This window comes from Dama dama, chromosome 23 (genome assembly GCF_033118175.1).
Source record: "Dama dama isolate Ldn47 chromosome 23, ASM3311817v1, whole genome shotgun sequence".
NCBI classification, from domain to species: Eukaryota; Metazoa; Chordata; class Mammalia; order Artiodactyla; family Cervidae; genus Dama; species Dama dama.
In genome coordinates, this window is record NC_083703.1 from 51,336,183 (window position 1) to 51,349,025 (window position 12,843).

Sequence of the window (12,843 nt, forward strand, 5' to 3'; positions counted from 1 at the left end):
CAAGGGGTCCTTCCATCCCCAACAACAGGGCAAGGAAAGGGATTAGGTCCCCCTCTGGCAACGAACCAAAGTCTTCAGTGAAAAGCTCCCAGTAAGAAACCACATGCAACACAAAATGGATTCCACTTTATAAATGAGGTAACTTCCAACCTCAGTGACTCTGACGACACCAAGTCGCCTCACTGGAATAATTAGAAGATTCTCCTTCTGTGATAACATCAGACAATAGGCCCTCCCTCCTCAGTGGTGCCTCCCTCTCAGGAGAAATTCTATGGTACCAGAGGGTACCCAGTGAGGAGGCCCAGCCTTCCAGACCCAAGGTCCCCATTTGGCCTTATTCCAATTCCTCAAAATCCAGTGGTTCAGGAATCTAAGCCACTCACCCAGATGGAAAACGGCCAACTCCTAACTCAGTCTAGGGCAGAAGTAAGAGGGAAAACATTCCAGTTTTGAAGACTCCTCCCCAAGGCAATCTAAAACAGACTTCTGGAAAAAACTAAGCTTTCTCATCCTATGGCACAAGTGGCGAAACCTTAAGAGACTATTTGGAGCAAGGGAAACTCCTGGGCCCAAACTGGGACAAGGCTGGTGGCTCATTTTACCACCCCATCCATAGCCAAGGGACCAGATACTCTGAGGCAAGTTCCCACTGTGCCTGGGCCTATTTCCTCTTCTGGGGCTCAATTTCCTTTTCTCATGCTGCAGAGCCTGTGATATAGTTGCCTCCTCCCTTGCCTAGCTCCCAGAAAAGTTGAAACAAAGAAAGGAAAATATAGAGGAACATTTTTTGGTGTTTTGTTTTGTTTTTTGTTTTTGGAGGCCTGATTCAAGACATCATGTATGATAACTTTTTTGCCAAGATGGACACAATAATTCCTCCTATCCTTACACACATGGCCCTTTGCAATGTGACTTTGACAGTCCTCCCATCAAGAGATGGAGTCTTTCCTCACCCCTTGAATCTGGGCTTGCCTTATGACTTGCTTTGATTAATAGAATGCAATGAAAGCAATGTTGTGGCTTCAGAGACTAGGCCTCAAGAAACCTTGTGCCTTCTATCCTCACCCTCTTAGACTGTGACCACCATGAAGAGAAACTCAAGTTTCTGGAGCCACAGAATATCAGCAAATCAAATGATGTTGTTTTAAGCCACCATATTTCAGGCTGGTCTGTTATGCAGCAATAGCTATCTTATAAACAATAACAGACAACAATCACCCCTCACCCCAGGAATTTGGCATTCCTCTTTTTTTGTGCCTTCTCTTTCCTGGGCTGCTTCTAATTAAACCATCAGTTCAAAAAAAAAAAAAAAAAAAACCCTGTAGCCCTGTATGCATCTATGTGCCAAACACAGAGCAAGAGAAAAAACAATCAACCTCAAACCACAGCCAGTAAGACAGAACTTCCTGGTGACTCTGGAATCAGGGGCAGGAATGTATGGGTCCCTTTGTCCAGGGAAAGTGGGCAGACTAGAGGGTATGAAAAGCTGGAAACCCATTGTCCTTCTTCCACAGGGTTCAGGAAGGGGGGCTGGTCACTGGGGACATTTATCACTAATTATCCTTTAGGGCCTCAAGTTCCCCAAGGCATTTGTTTTTGTTTTGCTTCTTTTTAGTTTCCAAAAGAAGCAAAACGGGCTTGCATCATGGACCCTTCCCAGGGTACACCAGGGAGTTCCAAGTCATAGTCACTGGGCAGCAATGTCCAGGCATGGGGTATCCAGGCATAAGCAGGAATGAGGTGAACAGCTCAAGGTCAGCAACATCAGAGTTCCACCCTATCCCTCAAGCTTTACAAGGAGGTGGGGTGGCCCAGAGCAGCCTCAGTCTTAGGATGTTTCCTGTCCTCCCCCACAGTCCTCTCACCTCTGCCACCCTTGTAACCACAGGGTAGCGGGCACTATCTCTACAGATACCCCACAGTGTCCTTGGGGCTTCTGGTCATCACCACTGCCCTTACCACCGGGATTCACAGCTAGCCTCTCACACTGCTGCAGGTCCAACTGCAGCCTGGGCTTTCAGCCCCAGGTGTCTGCACACACAACACCTACGCGCTTGCCTGGACTTGCTCTCCCATAGTCTAGCAGAGTCTACCTTGATCTGATTCCTCTTATACATCATCTGTTCCTTCTTTTGACCAGCTATCCAACTCCCCTCATCACCTAAGGCCCACCCAAGCTCCCTCCCCTCCGAGGGAGGCTTCCAGCCACATGCATCTCCTCAGCCTCCTGTAGCCCCATTCCTTCCACTTTGCTCCCTCTACCAACTTCCCTGCAAAGCACATCTCAGTTGTCAACTACCACTGAGACTGGGCCATTTGTCCTCCCGTCTTCCGCTTTTATGTCAGACCCTGAATGTCTCATCAAGACTTGAGAACCACAAATGGAGCCGTCCCATCCCTAAAGCTCCTAGCCAGCCAATCCCTAAGACTCCTAGCCAGCCAGTCTGTGTTGAGCAGAGTCTCAGGCTTCCCCCAGGAGGTCCCCCAGCTGACTGTCCTCAGGTTTCCATTGTGCTTTGGGACACACTTCCATCTTCACTGCCAACACATACTCCTGTGTCTGCCAGGGAAGACAGATATAACTTCACATATACCTTCCAGGAAATGCTCTAAGGAAGACTTTTAATGTGATCAAAGTTTTTTAAAAAATAAAACGTTTCCCATGTCTCCTCAATCTCTGCTTGTTCTAAGCCTGACCACCTACTTTTCTGAACCAATTGCCCCATTTGTCAAAAGTAAATGCACAGAATCTGCTTGGCCTTGCAGCCCAGGTAACAATAGACACAAAATCCTATGGAGGGTCAGTGTAACCCACATACACCAGGCCACTATGGGTAGTCCCACTGGGCCATTTTCATTGTCAGACCCCTTGGCTAGGAAACCCTGACCTCTGGCTGCATTTCAGGCAATCCCCCAACCTCTAGGACCCCTAGCAAAATCTGCCCACTCCTGGGGTGTGTCTCTTAACGGGTTGCCTTCTCCAGAAGCCTTAATACTCTGAAACCTACACAGATCCTCTTCCCAGACAATCCTAAGACCTGCCCATCACTCACAAGGAGGCCCAAAGTCTTCTTCCACCTCCACTGCGCTGAACTCCTATTGTCCCAGGGCTAGCTCTTAGTAATGGTATATTAAATCATATTCAAAAGTTAACAACTAATAGAAACTTGCACAATTCCCCTTCTTGTGAAATAGAAACCAGTCTACCCACTACAAAGACAGTTGTGTTCTGGGTGTCCTCTCGCACCTAAACACTGTGAACCCTAGATTTTGTTCCAAAAACAGAGGCCACACTCCCATTCTGCACACCTCAGAAGGGTGCTGAGGAGGCAAAGGAAGTTTCTGGAAAATGCCCAGGCAGCATGCATGACAGAACACCAAACCCTGAGAAAGAGCTAAAATAACAAGATCTCTGGCTAGGCCAGGGCACTGGGAGGCAAGAGGTGACCTTGGGAGATGACTGGACTGAGATGAATGAGGCACTTACCAAGTTTCACACTCTGTACGCGGCCCCCGATGCGGCTGGACGCCTCAAGCACAGTGACATCTGTAAAGCCCTGCTCCAGAAGTGCTTTGGCCGCAGCCAGGCCAGCCAAGCCAGCGCCGATCACCACCACACGAGGCTGTCCCCTTCTCCGCAGGCCACGACTGAGAGGGTCATCCGCGCTGTCGCCACTGGATTCACAACTTTGCATACCGTCCACACTCGCCTCCTAGGAACCTGGAGCGAGGAGGGGGTCACAGCTCACCTGCTCTGCCTTCACTTCGCACCTGCCCCAGGAGATGCTCCCAGCCTCTGCCCTCAAAGGGGGACCTTGAGCCCTCTCGTTCTCTTCCGAGGATCTGGGCAAGAAGAGCCATCTCCAAAGGATGTGGGGAGGGAGGGAAAGAGGGAGCCATAACGAAGGAAATAGGAAGGAGGTTATGTACTGTGGGCCCTCATCAGCAAACAGGAGAGCTAAGAGCCCATCCCAAACCCCTGAAATCCATCAATCCCACCCCAGATCAACTAGGTACTGCCTCTTCCTCAAGGACGAGACAAGTGTCATCAAGAAAGAGAATGATCAAGAAGGTCAAAATTAGGAGAAACTGACCCTGGTGCTGCTAACCCCGGATCAGCACAACCCAGCACAGCCCAGCATCACTGCTGTGGTCCAGCTGACACCAACCTCAGGATGCTCACATGGACCCCAGGATGCTGTACAGACCTCAGGGTGCTGGAACCAAGCCCAGGATACTTGTACCCACTGCACTAGACCCTCTACTCTCCCTCCCTGGCCTGGCCCTTCCCTGGCCCTCACTCTCCCTTCCTCTGTCTTCTCTTCTCCTCTTGCTTTCTGTTAGTCTTTCAGAGCCTAAATGAGGTGGCAATTTGGTGGGCAGGACACAGTCCCACCTTCCCCCAAGAAAGTGCCACGAGGCTGGTATTGAATGAACCTCTGCTATTCCGGGTAGGTCTCCGGTTTTTTGTCCCAGGCCACCCAGCCCCTCAGTCACCACAAAGCAGCAAAGAGCCCAGGAAACAGTGGACCGTGAGGACCTGTGGCACCAGAGGCCAGACATCAAATTGACAGTTACACTAAGCCAGCTTGCTCAGAGACGCCAGTCTAGGGAGCTGATGAGAGGCCAAAGGTGTCCCTGAATCTGGCCCCAGGGCTGGGAGAGGTTGCCCTTCTATTCCCAGAGTGACTATAAGGGCTTGAAGGTATCTTTGGGCCAGCCCAAGGGGCCACTCAGCTCTGATCCTGTCCCCACTTCCTTCCTGACCCAAGCTGCCTTTGCTAAGCTTTCAGAGGCAGAAGTTGCATATTATCCAGTTATTCAAACTATCCATAGTATTCAAGACCTAACAACAAGGAAATGAATTCATGAGTGGAAAGTAGCTGCTGGGCAGTGGAGAGGGGGCATATAAATCTAATAAAGCTAAGAAAAACCCTTCCTATGACACAACAATTCCACTCCTAAGAAAACACCCAAGAGAAACAGGGTATACTCCACCAAACAGATACACTAGAATGTTCATGACAGCTTTCTTCATGATAACCAAAACCAAATATCCCAAAGGTCCATCAACAGAAGAATAGAAAAATATATTGTGCTATTTGTAGTGTACTCATACAAGGTAATATTCTTCAGCAACAAACAGAACCAAATTACTCTCAACAACATTATATTGACTAAAGAAGCCAGAAACAAAAGAGCACCATATTGTATGACTCTATTTATGTGAAATTCATGAAGCCGTAAAATGAATCTGTGATGATAGAAGAGAGATTGGGAGGAGGGGAATGAGTGAAAGGGTCAGAAGGGAACTTTCTGGACTGGAAGGAAATGTACTATGAATGGTGGTTAGTGCCACTATATATATGTACACATAAACACCTCAATAACTATTCCTGGCTCACTGTAAAAAATAAAAGCTGTGCACTAACCTTCTTCCCACACTTCAAGGTCTGACCGCTTAGGTTTCCATCCCACCTCTAACATTTTTTTATAACAGATTTTAAAAGAGTTATTTTTCTAAATATGCTCAGGCTGAGAAGCTGCTCCTTGAACTCCTCTTCCCACTCTACCTGCCGATGTCACACCTGGGCACGGACTGGAGTGTCACCCCATTCCTGCCCCCAAACTCGCTCCAAACTGCACCCCACCCCCCATCCCCATGCTGCCCGACTCGGTGGAGGACCTATTCCCTAGAGGGCCGGAAGGTGGCGCCCGAGACACGGAGACCTTCAGAGGCAGGGGCTCCCCTCCTAGGAGAACCTGTATCCCGGCTTCCACATTCTTCCTAGTGCGTCTTCGGTCTCGCCCACCCCCACCCCAGTGATGTTCGGTTCCGCCTCCAGGGAGCAAGGAGGTCAGAGCTGGCTGGAGCCCTTTCCTCCCCTCCCCCTTACCCTTCCTCCGCTCCCCCTCTGCCTCCCTCCGCTTCCTCCCCAGGTTCTCCTTGGGAGGACTAAAATTAGAGGTGAGGATGTGGCTGCCTGTACCAGCGGCTGACACGGAGGAAGAGTCCGCCCCGCGGCGCAGGCAAGAAGTGTGTTCTACATCAGGTCTGTAAACACGCAGGGAGCACCTGCGTAAACCAGTGTAAACACTGAGCACCCTGCTATGCTCTGCGAGTGTGGAGACTGCCCACCCTGCCCCAGGCCCCAGTTCTCCAAGCCTGGGGGGCTCTGCCTGGGCGTTGCTCCCTAGGCCTCCAGCCCCACCCCCAACCTGAGGCTGCTCCCCCCGAAAACAACCACTTTTACGCTGCAGTGGTTCTCAGACCTTACAGATGGAACCCCTTCTCAAGAAGCTCCTGGGGAGACCAAGGTGTAACTGGGACGAAACGGGATCTCTCTACTCCTTCAAGTCCCTAAGGTCTCAGGGCAGAACTCCTTGGCTCCCTGGAGCACCACCTCTGAAAACGTGGAGGAGTAGGATAACTTCAGCCTTGGGAGGCTGGGTGTGGAGGGAAGGAACGCTTGGGGCAGCACATTGGGGTGGGGGATACCTAAACTTCCTGGCTTTCCAATCTCCATTTCTTTCTCTCTCAAGTGGTCCAGCTTGTCCTAACCTACATTATTATGACAGTTAAATAAGGCCTTATATGGATGTCTAGAGATTGTCAGCATTTTTAAGAGCCTTGTCCAGGAAAATCATTTGTAAAGTTCTGTAGCTAAATTTTTTTAAGATATTTATTTATTTATTTTGATTGTCTGTATTTACTTATTTTAAAATAAGCATCTAAGAACTCATCATCTAATACAAAAACTAGAAAATTGATAATAACTAAATTTTTATTAGACTGCCTTTGGTATAGGCTTCAGGAATGGATTGTGGGAAATGTGGGCAGGCAGTTTACCTTTAAGATGAACCCAGAAAGGACCCCAAGTTCCCAACATATCAGAGACCTTCAACTTAAAGAGACATCATACATAGGGTACCGTGGTATGTGTGTTAGTTGCTTAGTTGTGTCTGACTCTTTGTGACCCCATGGACTGTAGCCCGTCAGGCTCCTCTGTCCATGGAATTCTTCAGGTAAGAATACTAGAGTGGGTTGCCATTCCTTAGCTTCCCAATCCAGGAATCAAACCCAGGTATTCTGCATAACAGGCAGATTCTTTACCATCTGAGCTATAGTGAAGTCATGGTGGAAACAGGTAAACAGGGGCCATATCGGTCACCTATTCCACTGGCCCTCACTGCTAACTCTAGTTCTCTGTCTCCACAAGCCTTGTCCCAGATGGGCCTATCAACCCCTGGGGCCCTTAAGCCAGAGACGCCACAAGCACTGTCCATAGATGGCAAAATGAGGCATCTCCATCCTCCCATAGAGTCAGTCTACCCCGGGATCCAAACTGAAGGGAAGAGAGGAAACTATACGTAGCAACACCTACTGTGTGCTCGGCCCTCAGGTAAATGCTGAACTGGACTTTTGGACCCTCTGTTATCTCAGATTGGGAGGGAGCACATTTGTTTTCTGTTGGTTTGTGCCATCTCTTCCTTTGAAATTTTTTAATTTTATGAGAAAATGCCTTACTGGGGAAGAAAAATCACTTAACGCTCCTTGGTGCTTGCCTCTCCTTCTCTTGCCTTCAGTAAATAAATAAATAAATAACATCCCCTTCCTTGATCTGTATGCATAGGAGAAACAGAACACCCTGTACTTTTGGAGCAGATAAAGGAGAGAAGAAAAAAGTGCTGGCTCAGCCAGGCAGGGAGGGGGAGGGGGAGGAGGAGGAGGCGGGGAAGGAGCAGGGACAGGGCAAAAGACTCTTGCCTTCTGGCTCCTGTTTCCAAGGCAAAACAGGGGTAGGAGGGTAGGGCCCCCATGTCCCCAGGCAGGCCATGCCTAGTCGCTTCAAGAAATTAGGTCCACTCCCGTTCAAGATATCCAGATGCCTCACTGCCTCCCCACCCAACCCCCACCCCCTCCTACCCTCACTCCCATTTTCTCTGGCCTGCAGGCCACCACCTCCCCCTGCAGGCCAGAGCCAACACTGCCCCAGCTGAACCCACCCAAGTAGCCAAACTGGAAAGCAGACAGAAGAGAGAATAAAGGGAAGAAGGGCCCTGTCCCGTGGCAGGGTCACCAAAGAAGGATGAGTGAAGGCTAGGAGGCCAGGTGCCAAGAATGGGCACCAGCCACCGAGCATATGTCCACTGCCACTTTCCCACCCGCCCTCTCTCAACATACTCACCAGTTTCATTTTGTCACCCTCAGAAATTTACCCTCCAAGAAATTTAAAAGTAAAAGAGATAGTCCTATCCAACCCGCCAAGAAGAATTTCCTAATTGCCAGATACTAAAAACATGTTTTAGTCCTGGCCTCCAACATCTAAATTTGCTGAGCCCAGAACTGAATTGGGGACACCATGCATCTCCTTATGCTTTCTCAACCACAGTAAAACCACTGAAGGGCCAGAGCACTCACAAGGCTCAAAAACATCCTAAGGAGAAGTTCTGCCCTCACCCCTCAGGTCAAGTCTTGTCAACCCCACACCCCATATCACTGTTCCCCAGGTGCCTGCCTGCCTGCCTCCTCCGACTGAACCACACTCCAGGAGAATTGTTGGACCTATTCCAAGTTCCATCCTTTAAAGACAGCATGTTGTTCAGTCACTAAGTTGTGTCTAACTCTTTGTGACCCTGTTGGACAGCAGCACACCCGGCATCCCTGTCCCTCACTATCTCCCAGAGTTCGCCCAAGCTCATTCCATTGAGTCGGTGATGCCATCCAACCAAGACAAGCATAGCCAGGGATAAAAATCTAACAATTCATGAACATCTACTATGTACTTCTATGGGGAAGGCCTCAGCATGTCAGCCCTTGACCCCTCTGAACCCAGCTGTTCTTTCCGGTTTCAGTTTTCACTCACACACACTCCCTCCCCGCTCCAAACATATACACAGGTACTCCAGCTTCACCAAAGACTCAGGTATCCCCAGCCTAGCCTCTCTGAAGGCCTATGGAAAACACTCCTCCCCACACATTAGAGAAGGGGGCTCTGGGTTCTCTGAACACATGTACAGCCTTGTGAAGGATACAGAATTTGTGCAACTGTGTAACTGCACAACTCTGTGCTGACTGAACCATCAGCAAGGCCTGCTCCCCTGGTGTTTCCTGAAGCTACAGACATCTTGGAAATGAGAGTTCTTTGCAGCCATCACCACCCAACCCCAGCCTGTTCCCAAAGCATGAGCATCTCACCCCCAGGAAATCCTGCTGCCTATTACTCCAGTGAGGCTGCAGTTCCACAATCACTGAGCGGGGCTGAGGTCCCAGACTAGACTGGTGACCCCTTCCTCAAGCCCTGGGAGTGAATCACAAGGAGTATCAACGACCCCGGTTGGTGCAGGACGCCCCATCCCCCCCAGTGTTGGAGCCCACTTCAGCCTATCAGGCTAATTCCCTCCCTAATAGTGACCACTGCAACGAAAACAATGCCACTAGGGACCAGCCTCCTAGGAGCCCCTCACCCTTCTAGAATTGTCTCTCAGAAGAAACAATGAAACAAAAGAAAAGTCTACCTATCCTTGGCTCCCTTCTGAATTAAGGCTCAGGCTCCCAAATGGTCTGTCTCCCTGTCCTTTTCTCAGGGTCACCCCAGGATGAATGACCATATCCCAGACAACTGTATGACCAAAGCAGTTAGCCCACCTGGCTCACCCCCTGTCACCTTTAGCGTCCAGACTCCCAACAGCTGAAGCACTCCAAAATGGGCCTAGCCCTTCCAATAAGCAGGCTTCTCTATGCCACATGCTTGCTCATGTGAGCTCTGTCCAGAGCTTTGGGGGCCACTTGCACCTTCCTCAAGCAAACTCAGGAACTTAAACGGGTCTCCTCCCAACAGATACTCCTAGTGCCCTGGGGAAGCAACCCTACCTCAGTTTCTCTGAAGGAACCCCTCTCTGCCTCAGGCTCCTCACAGGAGGGAGGGAGGGAGGGGGAGGAAAGCTGGGATACTGGTCCTGAGGAATCTCTCTGGACTGCCTGACAGGTCTGGGGAGGGATTTGGAGTCTCAAGGGCCCCCTAGACAATGCAATTATTCTTCAAATGTAAAAAACGCCCAGAAATCCCAGACCAGCTGCTTTGCACAGCGGCCCTGACAATGGGGCTCTGTGTCTGCCAGTGAGGCTCCTCCCACCCTCAACCCCAGGGAAGGACTGAGCCTGAACTCCTCCTAGCCAGACCCTCTCCAGCCCTCCTCACCCAGGCTAGCCAGGCAGGAAGTGAAAAAAGTAGGATTGCTGAGCCAGGCCTGGCCAGTCACGGAAGGTAGGCTGGGGTGGGTAAATGTGGGGACAAGGCAAGAGCAGTCTGTGACCCAAGAAGACACAGGGGGAAGGGGGAGAACACTGGCCTGGGAACCCAGAGACCTGGATTCAGGCCCCAGCTCAGTCTCTCTTGGCAGTGACCCCAGACTAGTGTCTTCCCTTCTCTGGGTCTCACTTCCAAATACCTCTGAACTCACCCCAAAGGCATAGCACCTGTACCCCCTCTTCTGGACATATTTATCGAAGCCCCATCTGATGTGTAAATGCCTGCCTCCTTCCGTCTTTAAGTTTCCCTTCTGTAAAATGGGGATAGATACAGCTACCCGGTGGGACTGCTGGGAGAATTCAATGATAGCACAGAAAAAAGACGGGGCCACCTGCCAGGGTCACCTCAGAGAGGGAGGGGAAGGGAGGATGATCCCCACAGAGACTAGTACAGAAGAGGGAGCCACCTCTTCTAGGGCCCAGAGCTCTGTTTCATGTGTAGAAGAACCTGTCTTCATCTGAGCTTAGACTCCAGCGTCAATCTTGGCCCCAACCCTAATATCAGTGGACCTTAGCCTTGGCATCAACCAGACTATCCCACAGCCTGTGTATGACCGACCCCCCAACCTTGATTCAGCCTGACTATCCCACCAGTCTTGCCAGGGAGTGAGTGGGGAGTAGGTATCAGATACGGTGGCCATTTGCCAACTGCAAGCTCAATCAATGAAAGGGACAAAGCATGTGGGCTGCATTCTGCAGAGCCCTCCCACCAGCAGTGTTCTCTGGCCCTCACAGGCCAAGATGGGGAAGGGGCTTTAGGGGCCCCATCTTCCTTCTTGGCACTTAGACTTTTCTCCAAGCATAATGTCTTTATTACCCACATCTCTTCCCTGTAACCACATGTGTAAAGTCCCTAAAAGCACAATTTTAAAAGGCTTTGTAAGCGTTTTTCAGAAGAGAAGTGGGGAGCCTGCCCTGCATGGAAAAAAGACAGCCCTAAACTCAGTGTCTGGGGGGTTGTCAGAGCCAAAGGCGTGACCCACGAAGGCACTGGTGGGCAGGACGGGAAGGCATTCCTGGGGAGGTGAGTCCTCTGGCTAGTTTATATTTCCCTTGATGCTCTGCAAGGTGGGATAGACTACGTGAATTGTTTCAGGAACCCAGCTTATAGCTGCCTGCAGAGACAGAAACCGGGGACTACCTGAGAAGGGGTGGAGGAGGGGAAAAAAGGAAGGGGAGAAGTCAGAGAAGGGGCAGGGTCCTTCTGATGGGCATAAAGCTCAGCTGGCAGTGGAACCAGGGTATCCATCCTAGAGATCCCGCCCACCTTCAGCAAAAGTGAGTGGATCATGCTCTGACATCAAACTACTAGCGATCAAACTGCCAACATCCACAACCCGTACCTTGAATGAGGCCAGCTGGGACCCCAGACCCTATTAGCTGGTGTCCTATGTCCCCAGCAAAGTCCTAAAGGCACAGGTTTCACTGTGGTTCCCTTTAGCTCACCCTTAGGATGAGACTTCATGGCCTGGATTCCCTCCCTCTGAGCAGGACCTGACACCCCAACTCTAATCACCCCTCTAGGAAGCCATTAACTCCAGAAGTATAAGAGACCACAGAGCTGATTACTATGCCAGTGACTACACTGGTGTGAGACTACCCTTGGTGACATCAATCAGGCCATAGGCAGGGGAGGGCTGATGGGAGATGGTACTCATAGTCCCTCAGGACCCTGGGAAGGGCTGAATCTGGAGAGAGAAAATCAGCCTCGAGACCATATCAGGCCTGTTCTGAGGCACCCAAGTCACCATGGCCCTTAGGGAACCCCAGGAAGACACCTTTTCTTTACCTTCGCATCCTCTTTTGTCTTTCCCCAACCCCCCCCCCCACACACACACACATATACACACACACGTTTATGTTTCCCTTGATGACTCAGCTTGTTAAATAGTTTCCTCCTTTGGGACTACCTTTAGCACCATGGTTTTCATGGAAACCATGGTTCACAGGAAAAACCCTCAGAGAGGACCCAAAGTGCAAGGATGAGGTCTAACACTTAGTGACCCAGGGAAGACTCTGTTTTCTCATCTGCAAAATGGGTATTGCCATCACATCTGTTCTGTTCTCTAATGGATCTTGGGCTCCGACTCAAGTTCTTGGAGGGATATATGTTTTGCTTCCCTCAAGATGCAGCTTCCCCCTCCTTCATCGCAGCATTATTCACAATAGTCAAAAGATGGAATCCACTCAAGCATCTATCAATGGATGAATAAACAAAATGTGGTACATGCATATAATGGAATGTTATTCAGCCTTGAAAAGGAAGGAAATTCTAACACATGCAACAACATGGATGAACCTTGAAGACATGATGCTAAGTGAAATAAATCAGTCAGAAAAGAACAAACACTGTATGATTCCGCTTATATGAGGTACGAAGAGTAGTCAAATTCACAGAGACAGAAAGTACAATGGGAGTTGTCAGGGACAGGGGAGTGGGGAAAAACGGGGTTAGTGTTTAAAGGGCACTGAATTTCAGTTTTGAAAAATGAAAAATAGTTCTGAAGATGGATAGTGGTGATGGTAGCACA

At 49.9% G+C, this 12,843-nt stretch overlaps 1 protein-coding gene across 6 annotated transcripts in view; it reads right to left on the reverse strand.

Moving 5' to 3' along the window:
* SMOX (spermine oxidase) overlaps positions 1 to 12,843 on the reverse strand; it is a 35,108-nt gene that overhangs the window by 9,293 nt on the left and 12,972 nt on the right. For all 6 annotated transcript variants that reach the window (XM_061126677.1, XM_061126675.1, XM_061126672.1 and 3 more), the window contains one exon: positions 3,488 to 3,721. In XM_061126677.1, coding sequence (XP_060982660.1) covers positions 3,488 to 3,695 — 208 coding nt within the window. In that variant the 5' untranslated portion in view covers positions 3,696 to 3,721. The remainder of the gene's footprint in view (positions 1 to 3,487; positions 3,722 to 12,843) is intronic.